The following is a 26,182-nucleotide window of genomic DNA, read 5'->3' on the forward strand; positions in this document are numbered from 1 at the left end:
AGTGTGCATAACATCTAGCCTATTATCGTTCCTCATCGTGTCAGAAATAGATGATCATCTCACAGGAAAATATGTATAATTCAACACCATTAAATAGAGGCACAAGGGTGCTAAAAATAACACAGGCTAATTCTGGCAGGTAGACTCAATGATGAATGGAATTGCCTATTGGTCTTGCAGTGCACACTAATACAATTTTCATGAAAATGCTAATTAATTCTACCTGTAGTTAATGGAATTTTAGAGAAGTCGCCCATGACAGCCAGGTGGTAATGGGTGAAGCGAGAGAATAAGAAGCATGCCTTGATGAATGGACTGATCTCTGGCCCATGGTAGCTGCCAGGCCAGGTTTGTGGTTGTTTTGCTGAAGAATTTTCTTGCCCTGCCCTTCAGTTCTTCTCCGCTCTTGTCTGACCCCTGCCACATGGTATTTGTATTGGTGACATATGAAAATATGGTGAGAATCTGTGATTGTACAGATCAGCTATGCTGGTTATTTTTTATCTTTTGATAGTAGAAAATAATGAAACCAAGGCAGAGGAAACTGAAACAGAAAATCACAATATAATTTATACATTTAGATTACATTCATACAAGCTGCTTGTTTTCCACTACATCATTTTTAAAAAGCTTCCTAGTGAATGAAACTCTTTACCACAAGCCTTATTAGCAGAGAAATAACAGTTGGAATGACCTTTGAAGCATCATAGCTCTTTAAATTCTCCAGATTAAACCATCATTGCAGACGTGACCTGCAAGACCAGAAAGACTTGCCACACACTCTAATGCCACCCACTCTCCATGGAGAAGGAGTAATGAGTGTGTGGTGGGGTCATGACGAAAGTTTAATAAGTGTAAGACAGGGTTAAGGGAGGATTACAGCATGTTCGTCTTATCCACCACCAAGAGAGTAGTCTTATCAAACACGGACACAACCCCTCCGCACCTCACACACCCCCAATGTGGTGAAAACACTCTCCTTGTTAATCTAATTGCACACTAGGCTTAACTGGCAGCCTACAAAGCAAAACCCAGGCTAATTCTGTTCCCACTTTTTGGCTTTTATTTAGCAGTTTAATGACTGCAGTCTCTGTTATTCCGCTTGTTGGAAGCAGATGTAGCTTTTAAGCACTCATTCTGTGCCAGATTGAGTCCTTGCATCTTAGATAATGTACTCAGGATGGAAAATGAACTTATGATTCGAGATCGTAGCCGATACAGTATAAACCATATAAAGCTAGCTTTCTAGACACAAATTAATCCTGAGTTAGCCTTGGATATGCAAAGATAAACTGATCCACAATCAGGCAGTTTTATATTGAGAAGATGACAAGATGTGGCAAAAGGACATTTCCAGTCAATTTGATTATGAGAAGTTGCCTGCGGTCATGCATGCCCTCTTATTAGATAATTAACAAGCAAAAAAACAGGATCTTTTCCCACAGAACAGTCATGGAAACACTATAAATCATACGTAAGGTCATAAGCACATTTGAGGATTCACTCTTAGTGGAGGCAAGGCATTGTAGAGTTTTTTTTATTATTTGATTTTAACACATATTCTGGATTTAATTAGAGGTTGTGTGATATAATAGTACACTCAAACCGTAGATTGTGTTAGCTTGCCTGACTGTTGATTGGCATTGCTCCAGCTTTCTGTCTTACTTAAGTGCCTCATATCTGAACAAAGAAAATAGAGAATGGTGAAAATAGGTGCAAGTTGACAGTTGAAACTGCACAATTCTCAGTGGAGAACTCGCACACATCGGTTATGCGAGTTCTCCAAGCGTCCAACTCGCACACTACGGTTACAGCCGCTAGCAATTCTGAGTCCTGCCCATAAATCCTTTCTGTTTTACAAAACACACTTTCACAGATGATTGATGCTTTTACTCAAAGGCAGTCTGAAATGTTTGACCTGGCGTTTCCCAGCTGTAGACTGAGAGCGCATGTCCAGATATAGAGGCAAACTAGTGTGGTGTTCTCTATGAAAAAATCAGGGTCAGGGAAATGCACAATGCATGCTCCTTTCCATTTAAGGTACTTTTGGAAAACTTCCTGCACATTCATGTCACCATCTGGGAAGTGGCGTGTTAGTTAATTAGGTCTGTTCAGCTGTGCTAATGCTGCTCTCTGTATAGCCATGGCACACAATTTGACGTTGGAAAATCTCTTGCAGATTTTGCATCTGTTCAGAGTCATTGGTCAGAAATGACAATGGATAAGTTAGTTAGGGCTTAACTGGCCCTTTGTAAGAAAATTGTATGCAATGTAATGTATATGTGACAATAATAAAGGCTTCTATTCTGTTCTATTCTATGCTCTAAACCAGAGGAATATATTCAAATAGGTTTATGCAACAGAAGAAATCTGAGATTTTATTGAAAACTGGTTGCACTCTGAGACAGCAGAAAAAGCAGATCCGGTTCAATTTCTTTCAATTTACATTATACCCTCTGAAATGAGGCATAAAAAAGAGAACTAGACGGTCTGTGTGCATTTTCATCTGTTTTTGTTCTTAGGCTGGATGTCTTGGAAGTTACAGTAGAATGAGTGTTTAATATGAAATGAAAGCCATGTCAAGAAAAACAGCCAGCAATGTTCTGCTTAAACCCAGCCAGGATTTTAATGTGCAGTGACCATGGCTGTTGTGTGGAAACTAAAGCACCTCCACCAGGCTTATGTTTGAAACAGGTTTTGAAATGTACTGGAAGCTTTTGGTGTTAATTCTGAAACCAAAAATGTGATTATTTTAATGGTTGACGTCTCTTGGATCACTGATTCAGATTATATTGCATGGTTTTCACACATTCGGATTGCTGTATGTAGTGCTGTGCCACAAAATAGGCTCAGTGGCAAATTATTAGAGGATAACAATCTAGTAGCCAGAATTGTAGCATATTCTCACAAGTTAAATATCAGGCTACTGAAAATATAAGAATATAAATGAAGACTGATACTGAAATATACCTGTAATAGCTTGTGAGTTGAAACAGAGGTTATCTTCAAATTGAGATTATCTTTATTTTTAAAACAGCAGCAGTTACACTTAAGTTTGACCATCTTATATATATATATACTGTATATATGCTGTTAAATATGTTCAAATGCTCAACTTCTTGGTCTGATGTGACCTTAATGTCCCAATGATGTAATATGATGAAAGCAAAGGTCCATGGTTGCATCATTTTCCTATTCATTTAACAAAGCTCTATCTTACACTACTGTAAGTTTGCTTTTTTTTTTGCCCTAATTTGTCCATGTACAGTTAATTCTATATAAAACATATGTCATATCAATAATGTTATTTGGGTGGAGGTAAATCACCACAGAGTCAAGAAGAAAGTTTAATTCCCTTGAACAGACACAGCCAAGAACAGAAACTGCAAAAATCAATCCCTTTTATAAGCACCGGGTCAGAGGGTCATGTATAGCGTAGCCCATCTGTGCTGAGAGGCAGCGAGACAGGACAGGGAAGAAGGGATGTGTTTTTCAAAGATATATGTGGGACATACTGTACGGCAATATCGTAAATCACATGCATACAAGAGTTTGCCTGTGTCACCATATTAACAGACATGCTCTTGCTTGGTCTGTCTTAAATCTGAAAAACTGCAAAGTCTGCAAAACTAGACGTTGGCTAACAACACACATACACACACTTAGTCTCTTCTAGTATTTTCAATCTCTTCGAGTAATCTATAGACTCTCTCTCTCTCTCTCTCTCTCTCTCTCTCTCTCTCTCTCTCTCTCTCTTTCTTTCTTCTCACTAGATTCCCCCATAATGATAATAGAGCTCATGATTCATTTATGAAGCGTTCATCTTTTCATACAGCACACATCTGAAAATCTCTCCTCTTTTATGCATTTTTACTGCTTTAGTCACTTAGCCAGACAAGTACCATATCTCCCAGTTATCCAATAAGCTCCTGTGTCTTATCACAGGAAATTAAATCGTCACCACCGCCACCCATTATTACACTCAGTTTCATTAAATCAATCATACCTTCTAGGTCCCTTACGTGGTTATGAATGCGTCACACGTTAAATATGTCTTACAGCAGTCTTCATCTATATTATCGTGATGTTAACTGTACAGCTTTTTTTTACTCAGGTTGATCTGGGTTTCCTGCGTTTCGTCTCAGCCATCGGGACTCAGGGCGCTATCTCTCAGGAGACCAATAAAAAGTACTTTGTGAAGTCCTACAAAGTGGACGTGAGCTCCAACGGGGAAGACTGGATCACACTGAAGGAAGGATCCAAACAAAAGGTAATAACATTTTATTGACAATTAATGTTATTGTTATTATACCATAGTGGGATGTGGTAGCCTAGTAGTTAAGGTGTTTTCTTACTGATTGGAAGATCATGAGTTTGAATCTCGGGTCCACCAAGCTGCCACTGATGGGCCCCTGAGCAAGGCCCTTAATGCTCAGTTGTATAAAATGCCACAAAAATATGTCACTCTGTATACGGGTGTCTGCCAAATGCCCTAAATGTAGCCCTTTTGAATTCTTGATTCTGATTGGTCAGTAGGAGTTGATTTATTTTAAAATAACAGCAGCTGTGACTACAGTTAAAACAAAGTTTTTATTAATGCTCTCTTTTTAGTACAGTGTTTTCAGTGTTAGTGCTTTGCCACAGTCTGAGGTTAATTTCTGTTACTCTGTAACATGACAAGCTGTAGTGTTTTTTTTTCCCTTATTAACTTCAAAAGAGAGAAAAAGACAGGCTGGTGAAGCTGTTTAGAGCAAACCACAGCATTTAACATAGCTATAAACAGATAAAAGTATAGTGATTTGTTGTTAAAGTAGAAAAAAAATGTAATTGTTGCCAAATTGCTGTGGTGTAAGAGGAATAAAACACTTGCTGTTATAAATATGTTGTTATTAGATAAATCTATCAGAAAATTAGATGTGAAGATAGCATCCATCTTGGATTAACATTTGGTTTAATCCTATTAAAAACAGACCTTTTCATTTTACATTGATAGTTTCCATTCCTGTTCGGATTATCCATGATTCGTCAGAATAATTTTAAAACAAATATTAAATTCTTGTTATTTTGTCAAAATACAATGAATTTTATTCATTTTAAGTCACTATGTACTTGTGAGCATCATCCTGCAACATGTGTAGTAAATTTTTATCAGTTCCACCCAATTCACTCATGTTATTAAGCAAAGCTCAGAAATGTGTCAGTCTACAAAATAATTGCTTTTGAGTACGTTTCACCCACTTTAACCAGGAGAGTTCAGATTTTTGGCTTTATTTGCTGCACAAAAAAAATTGCTATACAAAATGTGCATCCGAAATTATAAATTTATAAATCATTCTGATGACTTTTGCACATCTCTTCCGCAGCCTGGTATAGTTATTAATTCAGAGCAGACTTCAGTGTATCATTTTATGCCTATGTGTAAGAGTCAGTGCCAACAGAGGACTCGTCTGTTGAAGTATCCATGACGTATCCGTCTCCATAAAGACCACCATGCTCACTTGCGTCTCTCAGACTCCGTTATTCCCTCAGCCTGGAATGTTAACGCTTTCTGAGACTGAATGAATTTACAAGCACAGTAAAAGAAAACATGAAAAAGAACTCCAAAACAACCACAGTAGCCAGACAGACTGAGGGAGGTTTTTTTTATTTAGAGTTTTTTTTTTCCTTTTTGTGAGTGTTGAATGATGTCAACATTTGTGGTGAGGATTTCATCACTTAACAATGAAACCAAGACAACAAAGGAGTTAATAAACTTAGGCTTTTGGATGGAAGTACGGAGGGAAAGAGTTTGTGTGTTTGTGCTCCTCTACTCTGTATTAGGACTCTCTGGTCAAACAGATATCAGGTGAAGGTGTGGATCTTTCATTCGCCTTTTGCCTTTAATTAAGTTAGAAATGTTTAAATAATAGAAGTGGGTTGCTAGTGTGTGTGTGCGTGTGTGTGTGTGTGTCTGTGTGTTTGTGTGTGATGTGCGTGATGTGTATTGTTGTGTGTAATCCCTAAGGCCCAATATATTTCCTGACTCCCATTAAAATCACAGTTTCCTTTTTATAAAGCCTTCACTCTATCCTCTCTCTCTCTCTCTCTCTCTCTCTCTCTCTCTCTCTCTCTCTCTCTCTCTCTCTCTCTCTCTCTCTCTCTCTCTCTCTCTCTGGATGTTCTAAAGTGCTTTAGTGAGAAAGGGGCCCATTTACAGACCGCTGAGGTTGCAGTTTGCCCCTGTGGTTGCCGCTCGCTCTCCGAAAAAGGCTTTTAATAGTTAGTGCAGTCGGATGGAGCTTCGGCATGACATTTAAAGAGAAACCCTTGTGTTGTTCTCCGCCTCACACACATTTGACAAGCTGCACCCAGAGACTTGAGATAGCAGCGAGAATAGAGAATAGTGGCAGAGAATTGACTAGATGTACTACGGTCTCACTGCTTCAGACATTTTTAAATACATCTAAGCACATTAGCATATAAGTGGATTGATTAAACGGTTCTGTGTGCACGAGGATTGGATCATGCAGCCAAATCTCCTTTTATCTCATATCAAATCACAACCAAACAACAACATGCTGAAAGGTCAGAAGCACTCGAGTCTCTATGACAAGGTTGCATCAATGCACTCAGGGTCTTATCCATTTTTAAAGTTCACCGATGTTTCATTTTGCCGGCGGAATAGAATAAACTTTTCACACATTTTTAATCAGTATAAACAAATTAATTCTTTTATTGCTGCAAGTCTGTTATTAAATGAGACTTTCAGTGTGAAATGCTTTTACCTCTGTAATGATAACATTACACAGAATTTTAGTTGTTGAAGATAACACCTTCAAATTTGGGAAACAGAAATAGCTTTGATATCACTATTTATTTTGAAGATATATAATATATAGAGATATAAACATTTGTGTGAAAAAAATGAACCATTTTTTTCTTTTGGATCTTTTCTATGCAAATATTGCCCCTTGTAATCTAGATAAAAACAGGTATATTAATAAAAAAAAAAAAAACTACTAATTCTTAGATTAAGGCACATTTCTGTGCTCCTGAGTAGATTCAGTGAGTTGAGATTTAGAAGTGTGTAATGTTTTGAAAGAGGAAAAACAAGAGTTTTTCTTCCAAACCCTTTTCTATTCATCTGGCATGTAGGATTTCCCTCGCTTGCTGAACACACTTTAGCTGTCAGTTTAAACTAGATCTGGGAGACATAACGATATCTGACAAAGCCACTAAATGAGCTGTACTTAGCACAGTGACCACATGGACAGAACCATAATTGGACAGGGTTTGAACTTCCAGTGTGGCGTTTGAACCACTGACGGGTAGAACAAAGCCTCCCTGTGTATCTCTTCACTGCCAGTGTTGCTGGAATCTGAATTCATAACCAGCACTAAATTATACAATTTGTATTGTGTAAATTTAACTATTGTTGATACTTTTATCGAAGCTGCAAATGTCTTTTTTGTGCAGTCTCTTTTTCTTTCTTTGCCTCCCAGCAGCCAATCAGAGCAAAACAGGGGGATAGAAATGATTGAATTTATAAGCTAGGAAAACCTGTAAAAACAGAACGCAGCATTTAAATCACTTAATAAAACAAATTAGCTTTACACTTACTGAACCTCTTGTTCCTGTTTAAGTTATCAGTATATTTGTATTTAATATGTTTAATTTCGGGGGGCACGGTGGCTTAGTGGTTAGCACGTTCGCCTCACACCTCCAGGGTCAGGGTTCGATTCCTGCCTCCACCTTGTGTGTGTGGAGTTTGCATGTTCTTACATGTTTCCTCCGGGTACTCCCTCAGTCCAAAGACATGCATGGTAGGTTGATTGGCATCTCTGGAAAATTGTCCCTAGTGTGTGATTGCGTGAGTGAATGAGTGTGTGTGTGTGTGTGCCCTGCGATGGGTTGGCACTCCGTCCAGGGTGTATCCTGCCTTGATGCCCAATGACGCCTGAGATAGGCACAGGCTCCCCGTGACCCGAGGTAGTTTGGATAAGCGGTAGAAGATGAATGAATGTTTAATTTCATTTTAAATGCTCACTTGGACAAAAGCATAAACACCCTTCACTACTAGTATACATTTGGCAGATGCACTTATCCAAAGCAACTTAAATTTAATTGTATTTTATACAATTGAGCATTTGAGGGTTAAGGGCCTTGCTCAGGGGCCCAACAGAGGCAGCTTGAAGGACCTGGGATTCAAACTCAACCTTCTGATCAGTATTATAACACAATAAGATACCAATCCCTAGTATTGGAAGTTATATGATGTATTTAAAAATTTCTGAGATAGTTAGACTTCAGCGATCCAGAAAAAACACTTTCTGTGGTTTAGGAAATGGTTTGCATGAACGAGACTCCCAAGTTTCTTACATTTTTATTTGCTTTGTTTTGTATCATATAATTAGGACTTTGAGATTATTGTATTTTGCACCAATGTTTATTGCAATTATTATATTTTACTGCATCATCTTTAAGTGCTAAATATATAATCCAGTCCAGTTGCTATATTACAGAATAGACAGCTACAGCAGCTCCAAGCTTTTGGGTACTGTCCATGATGAAGCCTCTCCAGAAAGTGTGTTAATAATTAATGTGGGATTTGTTGCTTCTCTGGCAGGTTTTCCTCGGCAACACCAACCCTACAGATGTCGTGAAGACCTTGCTGCCCAAACCCACGCTAACACGCTTCGTCCGGATTCGACCCTACATGTGGGAGACGGGAATTGCTCTGCGCTTCGAAGTGTACGGCTGTAAGATCTCAGGTGGGTTTCAGGGTTATTCAACATTGCCCAAATCTCAAACCCTATCGATTTTCCTCAGTTTAAGCAGCTTAGATTTGTGAAACCTATTCTTTAGATGTAGCAATTTAATTGGATTTGCGTTACAAGACAGAAGCCATGCTTGGTGTATACACTCCTCTAAAGGTCTATAAATCTCTCATCCACACTGTTTACATTTCTTGTACATTCCTGAAATGATTGAAGAGAAGTGTTTATTCGTTGTACTGAAAGATTTGTGCAAGAGTGTGCAGATTTTCTTTTTTAACCGGAGGATGTTTTGGTTGCTTCTGCATTATAGATGAGTTCTCATGTGCTAAAGAGGATTACGTATTCTAAACTCTTACGTTTGGATGTTCTTTATTTAAAATGAGTGGCATTCTCAAATCATTAGCCTTTGAACCTAATAACCCTCCTCAGAGATACAGTTTTTCCACCAGACACTCTCACACACACATGTTACATTCTTATTATATATGCATGGCTCCTCAGTCACCAATCGCACAGTCCCAGCTGGCTCGGCTCTCATTTGCATGCTCATCTTCATGGTTTGGCATGGCTCCACCCTCAGCAGGGTTTTGATTATAAAGCCTTTCGTGTCATGAGCGCCTCCCTGCTGAGACGACGTGTGTGTGTGTACTATCTATCTAATATACATTCTACATTAAGTGCCTCTATTTTTATCCTCTGTTCACTCCTGGGCAAATTTAGTATTGGTTGTATGTGTGTGTGTGTGTTTACTCGGTTTGATGAAATGCCAAGCCCAGCTGTGGCAGCCATGTTTAGGCTGGATAAGCACACCACATTTTAAACACATCACAGGACCTCAAGCTTCTTCATGACATCATTAGGGTGCTGCGGGTTCTCTCTGATGATGCGGCCATCTCGGACAGCTGGGCGTTCACAAACCATTAAAAAAAAATGGAAAAAAATCTCTTAAAATATAGAGTGCATACTATATAGCATGTCTGATATATTAATTAATAGCATGCCTTTAAACTGAATTCCTGTTGAATTTTTAAAAAAAAAAATATTTACAACTAATATCTTTTTGTCAGACAGAGAAGTAGACTTTGAAAAAAAATAGCATAGTAAAATTTTAACTTCAACAGATATTTCTATAGATAAAAATGTAGATATACTGTATAATGTATATACACTTACAGCTATTTCTCAAATGCACATGGATAATGTACAGTATATATATATGGCAAACATTTAGCCATACGACTACAAAAATCTAACAATGCTAAGAAATATTCACCACCAAACAGCTGTTTTATTTTATTTGTATTATCTACACTTATCATTAACAAGCTCAACGTTATGATTCTTTTATGTGTAAAAAGTACTTTAATTTTTAACGCACGTCTAAAAGAAACTCTATTAATGTGTCTGCAGGAAAGGGATTCATTCATTGCAATGAGTCAGGGTGTCTGTGGATCCATAAAATGTCCAAATACAAAATAATTTAAACATTCAAAATAAAAATAAAAAGAGTAAAAATATATATTTACTTTCATTTTACACTGATATTATACAGTATGGCAGTGAAAACATTTGAACTTTCAGTTCCCCTCTGGTGAAATTTTTACTAGTTTCAGTACACGAATACATTGTACAATAATCCAGTTTAATTCAATTCTATTCCTACATTCATTCAATCATTCATTCATTTAGAAATTTGAAGTTCGCTTATCCGAACTACCTCGGGTCACGGGGAGCCTGTGCCTATCTCAGGCGTCATCGGGCATCAAGGCAGGATACACCCTGGACAGAGTGCCAACCCATCGCAGGGCACACACACTCTCATTCAATTCTATTTAGTTCAATTCAATTTATTTGTATGGCACTTTTAACAGTTTCACATTATCTCAAACAGCTTTATAGAAGAACAATTTAGAAACAGAATAAAAATATAGTTTAAAGTTTGAAATTAAGATACTATTTATCTCTAACATCTATCCCTAATGAGAGAGCTAGAGGCAACGTGGCAAGGAAAAACTTCCTGAGACGATATGAGGAAGAAACCTTGAGATGAACCAGGCTCTGAAGGGAACCTCGTCCTCATTTGGGTGACACTGGCTAGTAAATAATGTAAAATCCACCCATGCAAAGTTGATGGCCCTGCACAGGAAAGGTAAAGCAAGGATAAAATCCAAGCAGGGATATCACAGTGTATAACACCAGATTGATTTGTCTTAAAGTGCAGGAGCAGACTGTGGTGTGCTGATGAGCATGTTCAGTAGATGTCATGTAAAGCAGGCGTTCCACATCCACACAGCCCTTAATAAACTTCCTCTGTTTGTAAATAAGGCAATCTGTGCGTGCCACCACTCGCTCCACACACCCACGGTTTGTCAAGAACTTCCCAAAATGCACGTCTAAAAGAAACTCCATTAATGTGTCTGCAAGAATGGGATTCAAATGGGAGTCAGGGTGTCTGTGGATCCATAAAATGTCCAAATTATTTTTAATTGATCTGAGTAGTCCAAATTACAAATGTGAACATGTCTAAAAAGTGCCTTAAAGACAAATTGGAATTTATATTTTTTAAACTACATTTTTTAAACTACATTTTAAACTACACTGGATAATAAAATGGAAAACAAATTTGGTGCAAACTTTAATAGTTTAACTGTAGGATAAAATGATTCTCCCCTTAGGAAACAATGGTGGATATATTGAACAAGTTCTATAAATAAAAGCTTTTGTTTTTCAGTGTTTTTGAAATATTTTGTATTGTTATTATTTTGTACGATATTATTTATATTTTTCTCTGATGCGGGACTAATGGCTCATATTATGGCTCACGATACATTACCGTTTCTATAGCAATTTACAAAGTTACAGTGAAACAAAGCAACTTGCGGTTATGAAATCCAGGATTAGATTTTAATCTTGAACCCGTGAACATATTCTGAAATGAAATTCCAACATAAAATGCTAATTCCTACCACTATCATTGAGCATTTTGTTTTTTTTGCTTTCTGAAGCTCACAGTGGAGCACATCTGAAAATCGCAGGGAAGAGTGTTTATCTGTTCCAGAGCTGCACAGGCAGCATTGGTATTTCACACTGCATTAAGTCCATCTGTGACACATCTCAGAGTGTTTTTGATGCCTTCCTGATTCACAGGAACTAAACTGATTTTAGATTCTAATGTTGTGGCAGGTCATGAATTTAAAAAGAATTTTTTCCCCTTTTTTTAAAGACTGGCTTTAAAGAGTGGCTTATGTAGTTATTGATGCATAGAGAGCTCATGTAACTCGAAATGTACATCACAAATACACCAAGAATAGTATAAAAGTACTCACTTTATATTCCATACATTGTGCCAATATTGTGAACGTAACATTCACCTTCTCCCGTGGATGATAACGCATGGATACCTTACCACAAGACTCACCTGTACATTTGTAGATCATGTCGCCTCGATCCTGTTGACTTTTCCTAAGAACCGCTATTCTATGCTAATTTTTCCAATTTTTCACACTGAACATCCCCTTTTCTGAACATCACACTTGCTTTCACTCACTTCAACAACATCCGTACACTGAATGTTTACTAATCAAAAGATTAGTCCTATTCCTCTCTCATGTCGGATATCTGCATCCAGATATCTACTTTGTGACGATGACTATAATTAAAAATCATGAATTGAGCTTTTCAAGAACTATGGAGGGAGAAAGGTTTAGAAACACGAAGACAGATTACATACCACATGAAGGTGCTATAGTGTTAAAAACAGAAGAAAAAAGAGAACAAGCCAAGTGGGAGTGGGAGAATATCAAAGACAAAAGAAAGGGGTCGAAGGAGGGGGAGAGAAACTTGGTGCATGAAAACTAGAATCTCAGATGTGAAAGGTAGAAGCGCCCGAGGAGAGGAGAGTTTTAATTAGATACCTGGAGACAAACACCGCAGGCGGGTGAGTTAATATGCAAGAGGTCAGAAAAGAGAGACAGAGAAGTGGGGAGGATGGAGGAAAGAGAAAAGAAGTGGTGGGGTGGAGTGCTTATCTGTGCATACTGTTTCTTCATTTTCTCTAGGGTGCTGTCTCTTTGCTCTCTTTCTCATGTTTCTGTCTCTCCAGATGCCTGTCTGTGCTCCATCCAAGATTTTTTCTCTCTCTAAAGCTCACTAAGACAGCTGTAGACAGCCAATAATGCATTCTATCTCCATGGTTCATCTGTCTGCATTTCATCATCAGAACATTGTTGTGCCTCCAGTTTTGCTTCTAATTGTTTCTCACATTCTTCTTCATCTCAATACCCATGTACAGAATACCCATGTTCAGGCATGCTTGGAATGGTCTCGGGCCTGATCACCGATGAGCAGATCACAGCTTCCTCACACACGGACCGCAGTTGGGTGCCGGAGAACGCTCGTTTACTGACCAGCCGCTCAGGATGGACTCTACTGCCCCAACCTCAATCATACATGGACGAATGGCTCCAGGTGGACCTGGGTCAGGAGAAACTTGTGCGTGGACTGATCATCCAGGGAGGGAAGCACCGTGAGAACAAGGTCTTTATGAAGAAGTTCCGTCTGGCCTACAGCAACAACAGCTCTGACTGGAAGATGGTGATGGAAGCCAACAGCAACAAACCCAAGGTAAGAAGAAAAGCTAAAAGAAAAACATATCTTGGTTATTATTATTGTATTCTGATGATGAATATTTGAAAATTTTATTTAATGAAATGCCCAAACTCACAATTATCATATAAGATCACAATTATCTTGTAAGATCTTATAATGTACAGTATTACTCCTGTAATATATAATCATTGTGAGTATAGCCAGGTGTTAGTGCTGTAAAAACACTCACTGCTTCATCTATTACAAGAATAGTCATGCTAAAATCTTTTTTCTTTTCTTTTCTTTTCTTTTCTTTTCTTTTCTTTTCTTCAAAAACTATCCATTTTATTTTCACTTCATCACTTTTCTTCCTGCCATAAACATATGAGGACGTTGTAAAGTTTTATTGCAAGACAGTTCTTTTCCATACAGAAAAGGCTCATCAAGGAGTGCAGTTTTTTAAACAGTAGTTGCTAAATTATTGGCACCCCAGTGTAATGTCTGCAGACGCTTTGAGATTATCCCATGCAGTACATTTTAGTCTCCTTAAAAATTCTAATTATTCACGTGAACTGGCCTTTTCAGTTCAGACCACTGATTCCATAGGGTTTGAATCTCAGTATTCAAAATACAAAAAATACATTATGGTACATTGACTTAAATTACCTTCAACCCTTCCTTCTGTTCCATTCACTGTTCGTGTAGACCTTTGCAGAAAATGCATTGCAGTTCTGATAAGAAGGATGGATGGGGGGGGGGGGGGATTTGCTGCAACTGACTATAAATGTGTTAATGCCTCATTGGTATGCATTGTGCATGCAGTTCAGCCACGCTGCCCTCAGGAAGAGCGAAGAGAAGAAACACCTCATGCCTGTCAGAATACACCAGCAGACATCTAGCACAGGGGCTTCTGTAGCTGATTTAAAAGTCCTAGTTATACAGTACCTCCTTTCTATTCTCTCTCATCCTCTATTCTGTCCTCCTACCCGAGCTTGAAGGAGACAGGAAAAGTTAACAGTGAAGCCCATTAATTCTCTTTCATGCCGTTACTGTTGTAGACCTTTCTCATTACCGGAGCATGCGTCTCTCCTTCTCTTTAATTCTCTCCCTCTGGTTTTCCTTCTCCTGTGGTATTCCACTGCGGAGAAGGAGTCTGTTGAAACCGAAGTGAAAGGCAATGGGAGATTTCTCTAAGCGAAGCACCCTGCTGCATTGGTAGCTAGCAAGCTCTTGCTTTAATGTTCCCTTCAGATGTCAATCACTGGCTGGATTAAGGCTTTTGGTTGTTATTCACAGTTCTGTTCCACTGCTTCCTCTTTTCACAGTGATAAAGAAAGTGCTTGAACTGTATGGCTGAATTCACACATATAATCTATTAATGACTATATTGTGCTTTTTCCTTCTGTCCTTGTGCAGCTTTTCGAGGGAAATTTGAACTACGATACACCAGTATTGAGGACAGTGGAGCCCATCTTGACACGCTTTATAAGAGTTTATCCAGACAGAGGTACACCAGTAGGCATGGGGCTGAGACTAGAGCTGCTGGGCTGTGAGTTTAAAGGTAGGTCTACATACAGTATACTCTCTCTCTTTTTTTCTCTCTCTCTCTCTCTCTCTCTCTCTCTCATTTTGTAGTTGTCTATGATACTCTCTTATTTTCCTTCATAATGTCGTACTTTCTATCAACAAATCACTAGTAAACTAAAGGGATAAAAACTAAACTAAAGGGATTTATAAAGAAATAAAAACAGCTGAAAATCACACTGTGTGGTCCCTCGTCAAACAGGAATAAATACAGATGCTGCTTGGCTGAACTTGATAGGTTAAACATGAAGCCCCAGGGTTCAGCTTTCTTCAGGATTTGTGCAGTTGTGCCACACATGCACCATCAAAGGGTTTCTTTTGCCTAAATAAGCATCAGTGTATAGACCTCTCTAATGACAGGGACCCTCTGAAGAGCAAAGAGGATATACAGTCCATCCTCTGCAAATCTCATCCTTATGTTTTACAAGAAAACTCCACCTAGGAGGACATGAAACATGTTTATGTTGAAATATATACAGTATAACATGTTTAGTTGCTGTATTTGTTATTCCCATGACCATGCACTAGTGACAACGGTCAACAAAATATAGAGAAATTATTTTTCCCGTTTTTCCATTTCTTTGTCATTTCAATGTCGTTTTATTGACAAATCCACTGTAGAAGAAAGGGAGGCAGCAAATGGTAGTCCCAGAATGCAATGCAGCTGTACAAGGACGTTACTTTGAGATACAGCAGAGACTCTACCTTGACAATGTTGTGGTGTTAGCGTGAATGTTGAAGCTTTGAATACTGGTAGGTCTGAGCAAAGTCTACATATGAGGAAGTGAGGAAGCTGGACAATCAGCATTACTAAAGCGCTGCTGCATTGTTATCTTTTGGTAGAGTTGGAGCAAAAGCTAATTTTCAGTGAAAACAGTTGAACAGTATTACCAGTAATGTAAGTATTAGCCGAAGTGAAAATGCAAAGGAGCAAAGACCTAATAGTCAACTCAGAATATCATTACAATATAACAAATCTTAGATGCCACTCAAGATTCCAGGATAATCAATAATAATAAAAAGATTTTTCATTTGCAAAGAATTAAGGGTATATACAAATCTGTCCTTGTACTTATCTGCTCTTAGCCTTCAAGTTTCTCCCCTTTATTTCTGTTACTCTACACTTTTTCCCTTTCGCTTTTTGAGCTCATTTAGGTTTGTTAGGAGAACATTCTCTGTTGAAACAGCATTAAGTGGATTTACATATTGGCTCACTTAGAATCACTGAAGCTGGCTTATGTAAGCTACGGAATCCCACTGTGAGCTTTAGCTGGATGATAGCTTATTTTCACTGGCAAAGCCAATACACACGCTCACGCACCACACACACATACGGACAATTCACAACAGTTTATATATGCTCACTCATTCTCTCTGAGTCTCAGACACATGGTGAGATTATAACATATGAAATATACACACATGGGTGCTATATGTACCTGTAAAAATAACAACGGGGTGCTAGAATGTATCCAAAGTGGTTAGATTGATGTGCTTAAATATTATACAAAACTCTGTGATTATATGCAACTGTAATATAATATAATACATACAAAATTCCATGCACCACTTTTAGTCAACTTTTAAATCTAAAGAAATAAAAAGAAACTCCTCACTGCCTTGTCGCTTCATGTAAAAGGCATTTATTTTACCAGTTTTTTTGGGGTGTTTTGAATGCTTCCTTAGTTACACCCTATGTAGTGAACACATGTAGTGAGCATATATAGCAAATAGGAAGTCATTAAGCAGTTGAAAGACCGTTTTAATATATGAAAGTTTTACACACTGAAATGTAAAAATCTATCTACATACTGCATCAGCAGTAGAAAAACAAGCTTGCAGAACATACTGTAGCAGAAACGATTAATGTATGCAAAAAAGGCCATAGTTCCAGTGACTCCACTGACTAATTTATGTAGCTTTTATAGGTTCATAGTGTCTGATTAGTCTTCCATAGGGACTGATTAGTGAAGTGACTACATGTTAAAAGAAAGTTGCTAATGAAAATGGCATTTAAAGATGATTCGGCAGAGAAGTATGAGTCCTTCACATATTATAGTGGTGTGTGGATTACAGTATGCAGTTCAAAATCTTCGCTCAGTTTGTTGCTCCTCTCTACGCTCACTTCATGGTCTCTCACTCTCTCTATATAACTTGCTGAAAGCCTGGAAGGCTCAGGAGCCTCTCATTATAAGTTGTGAGTAAACGGAGGGAATCCGGCTGTGAGTATAAGCAGGCAGAGCCACAGGCAGCAGGACACACGTCTGACTAATGAGAGACCCGAGTATGCCTTACACTCACATGCAGATCGAGCCTTGGGTGGAGCTGCTCAGACTGCCAGGACCCACAGGAGCAGAGCCAAACCTCAGCACCCAGACACACGCCACACACTGGCGCATATGACACACACATGCACGCACAGCTCGGGAGAGGCTTCTGTTGTTGTTGCACTCAGTAGCTAGTGTATGATTTGTATCTTTCATCATGTCATGATTTTTCTTCATTTAATAATGTTTTTCTTTTTTTTTTCTTTAGCACCCACGGTGCCTCCCACTTTGCCCGTCCCTCCGACCACACCATCCGACGAGTGTGACGATGATGCCAACTGTCACAGTGGAACAGGTGATGACTACGAACATACAGGTGCTAACAGCAGAGCCTGCACCCTTCCTTACTGCACCTTTCAAACTAACTCTAAATATTATTAACCTTTGAAAACTACACCTATCTTTACTTGCACATTCTGGCTAAGCTAATTCCAAAAAGCATGTTGCCCTGTTCACATTTTCCTATGCACGCAGGGATTACTTGAGCATATTCATGGGTCATTGCTTCTATTATATCACCCATCCCTAATGGTAACTAACTCAGACTATCATCCCTAATGGTAAATTACATCATAACCTATAATTTTAGACACTTATATGTGATTTCAGTTGATTTTTAAATGAAATCTCTGCCCTTCTCAGCAGCTTCACAACGCTCTGTCAACGCATGTTAACATCTTTGTGCAGCCTAAGATATTAAAGGACGGCAGATTTCTTTGAAGTTACATTGCTAGCATTAAGCTAAAAATTACTTATCGACTTAAAGGTGCAGTCTGTAATATTGTCTGTTGTTTTCATTCATTTCAAGACAATGGAGCGGTCCAGATCTGTCTCATATTTTACATTACCTAGACCAGCGGTCTTGAATCTTATCCACAAAGGGCCGGTGTGGGTGCAGGTTTTCATTCCAACCAAGCAGAAGCCACACCAGAGTCTACTAAAAGCCAAGAACAACTGATTAAACAGATGGAATCAGGTGTGGCTTCTGCTTGGTTGGAATGAAAACCTGCACCCACACCGGCCCTTTGTGGATAAGACTGGAGACCGCTGACCTAGACCAATGACAAGCATGAAATTTCAATACTACACTGGAAATATGTTATTTCTAATATCACTAGAATCCAACCTGATGCATCTGTTTGTTTCAGGCTTCTGTGTAAATTTTCCAGCCTGTAACGTAGCCCCACACGTAAAGCACTGTGTGTTTTTGTCAAACTCATTGAGCAAACATAATTTCAAAAGATGGAGTATGGATGTTTGTGTGAAGAATAATGACTGTGAATGTTTTCACCATGATTGCAGAGGACTCTAAAATAACATACTGCTCCTTTAATCCTCTAATAGAAATTGACCAATTATGTGACTAACAATTTAAGCTATGCAAGTTGCTAATGTGTTGCTAAGGTGAATGTGAATTGGGTGCATATCGAGCTGTGTGTCTGAATTCACTTTGTCCCTGGCACAGGTGGCACTACTGTTCCTGAGACCACTACAGATATGAGCCCATTACCAGGTGAGACAGCTTAGCAGTTATATGGGCTTTCACTTTATTTGTTTCTGACCATCCATTACATGGTACAATTTTTCTTTCTTTTATCTTAAGTAACTGTAAGTAGACAGGAACATTTACGTTTACTGGATTTGGCAGACAAACTTATCCAGAGCGACTTACAAAAGTGCTTTTCTGAGTTGCATAATTGTTAATGAGTGCTGTTCTAATTCAGCTTGTTCAGCATTAACACAGATAAAACTGCGTGCTAATGGACAATAACTGAGTGGGAGGACAGAACAATCTAGCTCTCACTAATTAGGTTGTGTGTGTGTGTGTGTGTGTGTGTGTGTGTGTATCAGGTTGGTTGTTTTGATCAGATGTGGGTGGAACGTTTTTGTTTTTGGGGTGTTTTTTATTTATTTTATTTTTTTTTGGTTGGTTGGTTGGTTGTTGTCGTTGTTGTTGTTGAGACTAAATGTCCTCACAAATACCTGAAAGCTTTAACCCTGTAGGAATTCTTTTCTGGTCCCCACATAGAAAATATTTTCCCTATAAAACGAAGCACTGAAAGCATGTGTGTGGTCTGGATGTGTTAATATTGAACAGGTCTGTCTATTCCAATTTGAATGTGGTTTATTTGCAATGCGAAGGATTTAGAAAGTTCTGGTAAAACTTGTTTATGCCCAATGCCTTCCTGTGCCGCAGTCGAAATCCTCTCGAGATGGAAAAAGAGAAATAACTTTTAATTGGATAGCGGTATTTTTCGGGAACAGTGGCAGAAAGCCTTAGCTGTGGCTTTTAATGGAAAATTTTTTCCTCTTCACTGGGCAAATACTCTGCAGAAGCCACTCTGAATCCTCACGTTATTGCATTTCATACTGTCTAGAGAAAGGAAGGCAATGACATTGTTTGTCTTTTAACTGTCTATTTTTCTCTTGCCTGAATTTTACACTCCTCTGTTCTCTTGTCTTCCTGTCTTCTCTCCTGTCATACAGAAGAGTGTGCCCTGTATTAAACAGCCTCAATTTCACACCTTCTGCCTGTTTCATCAATATTATGCACATATAAATATCACTCACAAGATCTTGCATCTGCATAATCAGTGACAGCTTTCTGCATTATTTAAAGAATTTTTTTTTTAATAATCAGTTTAATTGTATTATTTTTGTCTCATTTCTAGCAGGGAATTCTACTGCCCCCTAATGGTGCATCTTTCAATACTGCAGAAAGCTGGCTGTTATTCAGTTGTATTAAAAGTTATGAGTAAATGAAATTACTAAAGAGTACTAAAGTAAACCTATAAATATAACTAAAGCAAATCAAAATCTGAACGGATGAAGTAAGGTTGTTATGGTAATTCTAATCAGCAGTGTTTGTGTGTTTGTAGCTTTCTTGTGGTTTGCGTGTGACTTTGGCTGGGCGAACAACCCCTCGTTCTGTGGCTGGACGTCTGAGGCCGGCAGCTATCGGTGGCAGATTCAGTCCAGTGGCACGCCCACACTAAATACAGGCCCCAACATGGACCACACAGGTAACACGCACTGACACTCACAATTAACAAAGAACGAAAAAATTTAGCTGAGAGTTTAGCAAAGATTTGAAATCATATTCCTTAAATTAAATCTTAGAAAGTTTCTTTTCCTCATCTTCTTATTACTTCTCCTCAGGTGGCTCTGGAAACTTCATCTACACCCTAGCAACTGGAGCACAAAAGAAAGAAGTGGCACAGCTTGTCAGTCCAGCAGTTTTGGGTCAGGAGTCAGATCTGTGCTTCTCCTTCTGGTATCACATGTTTGGCTCACACATTGGTACACTGCACATCAAGCAGCGTCATAAGAGCGGCAGTGAAACAGCAGATGTGCTTCTCTGGACCGTCAGCGGACATCAGGGCAACCGCTGGAGGGAGGCTCGTGTGCTGATCCCACATTCAAGCAAACCATTCCAGGTGTGTGTATAAGAGAGTGGATTAATCAACAGTAAAAATCATAACAGATCATATGTGTAAGAAATATGGTGCACACCGAGGCAGTTGTTTTGCACCAGTTAGCGAGACTATTAAGAGACTTCGACAGAAGTGCTGAAAAGCATCTCAAATGCTTTGTGTTAATCAGATGGTGATAGAAGGTGTAGTGGAAGGACAGAGCTTGGGAGACATTGCTGTGGACGACATTAAAATCTTGGAAATCAACACAGCGGACTGCAAAGGTGAGTCAGCCGTAAAGCTCACAAAAATCAGTAAGCAGCTTGCATGTTGATTTGTTCAGAGTTGAGCTTTAATGGTTTTCATTGAAGTGGCAAGATTGGAAGCATGTAGTACCTGTCAGTAAATATAACTTTATTCTGTTGTGTGTGTTTAGACCCAGATGTCCCTACAGAGCCCATGCTACCTGAAGACTTCAGTAAATTCCGTAAGTATCCTGTTTTAAAAATTATTATTATATTCATTTTTTAAAGTGTTATCTTTGAAAGTACAAAGAAGCTGCTGTAACATGCCACTTCCTCCGTTTATTGATACACACACTCACCAATTTTCAAGCCCTTTACATCGATAAGGTCTCGCAGGCATTTCATTTTCTCAAGTTGCTTTGTACTCATATACCCCATACCCCCAAATACTGTATACATCTGACTTATCTGCTTGTCTCCTACTCGTACTCACATTTCATTAGCAACTCACTTTTTGTTTATTTATTACTTTGCCCTATATGGAATGTCCATGCATGTAAAATAGAATTGACAGGAAGGGAAGTCTTGCCTGTTTGCGTTGACATTTCCTGTCTGGTGAATAAAGCAGTATTGTGCACAGATGCTCAGATACTGATTACAGAGTCTGGCACAGTCACAAATGCATTTATCATCTGTTTCAGATAGCTATCAAGATGTTTTACCCAAGATGTTTTCATCACAGAAATAACTTATAGCAGCTTTAATTATATTTTTTAATTTGATTTAATCAAAGTATGAGTTAATTCCCAGATCATTATCTCCAGTTGTCAGTTATTGCATCTCTACCAACGCAGTCTTGTTTGTCTGTAAATAATACTGTACCATTCATCTCCCTTTTCTAGCTGTGGACATCACCAACTTCCCGAAGATTGTCGAGAACAAAGAGATCAGTGGAACAGGAAACATGCTGAATACTCTGGATCCCATCCTGATTACCATCATCGCCATGAGCGCGCTGGGCGTCTTCTTAGGTGCCATCTGTGGAGTGGTGCTTTACTGCACCTGCTCACACGGCTCCATGGCCGACAGGAACTTATCCGCCCTGGAGAACTATAACTTTGAGCTGGTGGATGGTGTCAAGCTAAAGAAGGACAAGCTCAATTCACAGAACTCGTACTCAGAAGCATGAGGCACCAATCTATCAGAGGACACCTCTCCTTGGGGAGGCGGGCTTAAAAAAAAAAAAAAAACTGACGGCACTCTACCATTGGATGAGGATAAACCTCTGAGGTTCAGAGAACCAATGGGAGGAGAACTGGGACTGAGCCGTGCTTTTCTCAGGAGCTGCAGTGAACATAACCTACCAGTAGGGGACACTGTGTACAAAAAAATTAAATTTGAGGTTGAAGGACATGAAAAAACAAACAAACAAACAAAAAAGAATATGTACAGAGGATTTAGATGATTATTTTAATTTTTTTATTTTATTGTTTTTTATTATTTTTAGTTGCTCATTTTTACAATCGGATGCTGGTGTTGAGACCAATATATGAAAATGTTATACGTATTTATCTTTTTTTTCTGGAAGGAAAAAAAAAACATTTTTAATTTTTTTGTGTTTAAAGGAGATGTGTTAAAAAAATCCAAAATGAACCATGTCTGTTAACCCATAATGGGACACGTATCTGAGGGTGTGGTTCAGTCAGTGCCTTTGGTACATCTTTCTTGGCCTCATTTGTTGATTTGTAAAATTTTCTTTAATCCCCTTAGTTCTGGAACAAACAAAGACAAACACATACAAACGACGGAAGAAAAAAGGAAAAAATAACATGTTGGTCACATGACCCTGCAAACATGATCCCGTTTATTCATTGCGCTTTAATGTTGAGAGCCCACATATTGTACATACAGTAAGTTTTAATATATTTTAATGCCCTTTTAAAAGAAAATGAGTAAAAAGGACAAAAAAAGAAGCTGCAGTATCCCTTTTTTCTTTGGTGTTGTAAATACAATCGTCTGACTGTTTCGTGAAGGTGAAAACGTGTGCTTTTCCGTCATGTTTGGTTACTTTATCCCATTTCCCAGAAATGCAGCTAATGTGTTAAACGCTGATGGTTCACACACATGAACACATATACAAACACACACACAGACACTCTCTCCGCATTCTCCGACAAGTCACACGCTCCATTGATCGTCGATGAGGTTCCATAGTGCTTACACTTCACTAACATTTTACAGACATTTCCAATTTACATCTGTCCACATGTTTGTGCACATGTCAGCCACACGGGATCATTTGGACTTTAGATCTTAAGGCTAAAACAATCAGGTGTAACATGACTTCTTCTTTCTGTTTGCCATCATGTCAGAAAAGAACCAATCTTCAATATCACCATCATCTTCATCATCATCGCTTCGGCCATATCTCCTGCATTTAAAATCACCTTGAATGCACTTTGTCACCATCTGTCTTGCGTTAAACTGGGATGTGTTTAAGAATGGTGCTCTCAGTTTTGTGTTTGGTGAACCATCCTAGCACATCTCTCATCGCTAGCCTTGTTTTCTGAACTTCGCTCATCCTCCTCATCCTCGTTGATGTCACACATGGTTGATTGGTGTAACGATATCATCACATAAGCATGATATTTAATACAGGAATCATCACTTTGGCTCTTGCGTCTGTACCAAAGGACTGTTGCGTCAAATCACACAAGGTGCATCAAACAGAGCATGTGCATCAGCTCAGCTTTGTATATGGACTTAATAAAAAAAGAACAGCATATGAAGGACTGACTCAATATATAAAACATGTAATACTGGCTTGTCATTCAACATCATGCAATGATATAAAACCTAAGAGCTTCATATCACATGTAGTATAACCTAGCGCACTCCACCTCATTCCCTTTCTCTCTCACACACACACACACACCTAAACTGACTCATATTTTAAAGGTTTCTTGGTATGTTTCTGTGCTGTGCTGTGTTCTGTGACAAACACGTTCTCTATTCATTTATCTCCAGTAGTTTGCAATGCCATGACCCCGTTTCTCAATGCTACATGAGGGTTAGCTAAAGGCGGACTAGCTTCAGTAAGGTTTAATGAAGAAAGCATACTGTAGCATCAAGAAAAAAAGAATCTTGCACTGATAGATATATTTAAAGAGGTTTATGTGTTTATAGCATTCATTTGTAAAAAACAAAATCTTCATAAAAAAGGACAGTGTTCATTTTTTTATAGTTTCAGAATATGTAAATTAATTCTGAAAAATATGGTTATTGAGATGTTTTCATTATTGAAAAAGGTATACAAATTTCCTATAGTAAAGTTCCCATTTACCTGATTGATTATCTTTGGTTTTGTATTGTCATTCCAAATTTGTGCTAATTTGTTTTGTCTTATTATTTTATTTTATTTTTTTTTTACACAAGAAGAAGGGGAGAAACTTTTATTTTCAATACTGATTCTGTAATTGCTGTTGTAGGAAGAAGAACCTGAATAAAACAGCAAGGCCTTAAAAAAAGTCAATCAATGTTTTGTATTTCATCATTCTGCATTATGAATAGAAAATCACAAATGTCTAATGTCTCTCATCGACTTAGCTCAACGTACATTCCAAAGATTCAGATCCAATAAAGGTTTTCCTAAGACATTCTGGATACGGATGCTTTATTAATTTCTATAAATAATGTCTAAATATTGAACACTTCTATACACAGTAAGTAAAAACCTTAAGCACTCCAGTTCCTTATATTATATATCAGCAGTTTATGTGGTCTGACATGAATATGGAGCAAATATACATTTATTGGCAGGACACACAAAAACAGAGCCAAAAGTGTAAGCGAGTGAGTATGTGAGTGAGAGTGTTGGGGCAAAGACAGAGCCAAAATAAAAGTTTTAGAAAGGGAAGGATGCAGGCTATGAACAAACAGACTGTCCGATATCATTTGTATAGCGCTTTCAGCATCTGACATTGCCGCAAAGTAGCTTAAAAGAAACCCAGATGTGGATATACAGTAATGAGAGAGCCAGAGGCAACACTGGCAAAGAAAAACTCCCTGAAATGACATGAGGAAGAAATTATAAGAGGAACCAGACATAGAAGGAAATTCATCCTGTGTCTGTGACACTAGAGAGTAGGATCATAAACCATTACAGCGCACAAATTGTACTGTATAGGATGTTGAAAGGGTGGTCAGCATGACCATACTGTGAATAAGAGTACTTGAATGATGCTATGATACTATTTATAAACTCATTTGTATGCTACAATAACTGGTCACATGCAAAACATAATAATTACAGACATTTTCTATTAAGTATTGTTTACTCTTAAGTTCATTAAGCCCAGTAATAACCATTAGCACATAAGGTACTTTAAAGTAAATTAAAGAAAACATAATGAGATTAATGACAATGAATTGTGGAGATTATGAAGATACTTAAAAGGACAAGAGATTAAATATTGTGTAAACAGAAACATTTTTATTTCATATTTTGTTCACATAATTTGAAAATATTCTCCGAAGTTAATACTTCCCTTAAACACCAGAGGCCGCTCATGTTCACTTTTCTTTCACTTGCATCACCTGTAATTATTATCAGTATTATCACTCTTTTGTATATTTACATTTACATACAGGTCTGCATTGCATGTTCATAAATAAATAAAATAAAATAACAAAAATGAGCATCACTGATCTGCCTCACTTGATGAGGTGTGATTTATGAAGCTCACAGTGACTTGAACTGATTAATAATTATTAAACCAATTATTAAACCAATAATAAATTATTAAATTATTAAATAATTAAAAAACCTCTATCTACTTATTCCTGCTATAAAGCTGAAGAAAGAGGTGTAAAATAAAGTCCCTCATTAAATGTAGAGCTGTACAAAGTAGGACAGAGACATACTTTTGAGAAATTACTCAGGCAAAGAGCAGAGCATGCACATAAAATTCAGCATTAACAACAAACTGTCAAAAGAAGTCCCATCCATGCTTTGTTCATGCACCGGACCACTGTGACCCTGAGCAAAATAATGCAACTGCTAAAGATGAATGAGTAAAAAGTAATAAAAATAATGAGAAAATTAGAGCATGCAATTATAGACTTATAGAGCTCCAATTTGGCATTGTGCCACTTTGGCAAGTTTACATGTTTGCATTAGAAGTGCTGGAAAATGTGAAATACATAAACTGTAATGTCAAACAATTAAACAATTATGTCTAATTGCCTTTCATATAATAGATTTTTTACAC

At 38.1% G+C, this 26,182-nt stretch overlaps 1 protein-coding gene across 2 annotated transcripts in view; it reads left to right on the forward strand.

Moving 5' to 3' along the window:
- The window catches only part of nrp1a (neuropilin 1a), a 65,954-nt gene extending 41,510 nt beyond the window's left edge, over nt 1-24,444 (forward strand). The window contains exons 7-17 of one of the 2 annotated variants that reach the window (XM_060869632.1): nt 4,115-4,270; nt 8,606-8,750; nt 13,048-13,379; nt 14,760-14,904; nt 17,463-17,570; nt 18,720-18,767; nt 20,134-20,277; nt 20,414-20,691; nt 20,858-20,951; nt 21,104-21,154; nt 21,815-24,444. In XM_060869632.1, coding sequence (XP_060725615.1) covers nt 4,115-4,270; nt 8,606-8,750; nt 13,048-13,379; nt 14,760-14,904; nt 17,463-17,570; nt 18,720-18,767; nt 20,134-20,277; nt 20,414-20,691; nt 20,858-20,951; nt 21,104-21,154; nt 21,815-22,101 — 1,788 coding nt within the window. In that variant the 3' untranslated portion in view covers nt 22,102-24,444. The remainder of the gene's footprint in view (nt 1-4,114; nt 4,271-8,605; nt 8,751-13,047; nt 13,380-14,759; nt 14,905-17,462; nt 17,571-18,719; nt 18,768-20,133; nt 20,278-20,413; nt 20,692-20,857; nt 20,952-21,103; nt 21,155-21,814) is intronic. The other variant, XM_060869633.1, reaches the window with a different exon arrangement.
- The last annotated feature ends 1,738 nt before the right edge of the window (nt 24,445-26,182 follow it).

Source organism: Tachysurus vachellii, chromosome 5, assembly GCF_030014155.1.
Source record: "Tachysurus vachellii isolate PV-2020 chromosome 5, HZAU_Pvac_v1, whole genome shotgun sequence".
NCBI lineage: Eukaryota > Metazoa > Chordata > Actinopteri > Siluriformes > Bagridae > Tachysurus > Tachysurus vachellii.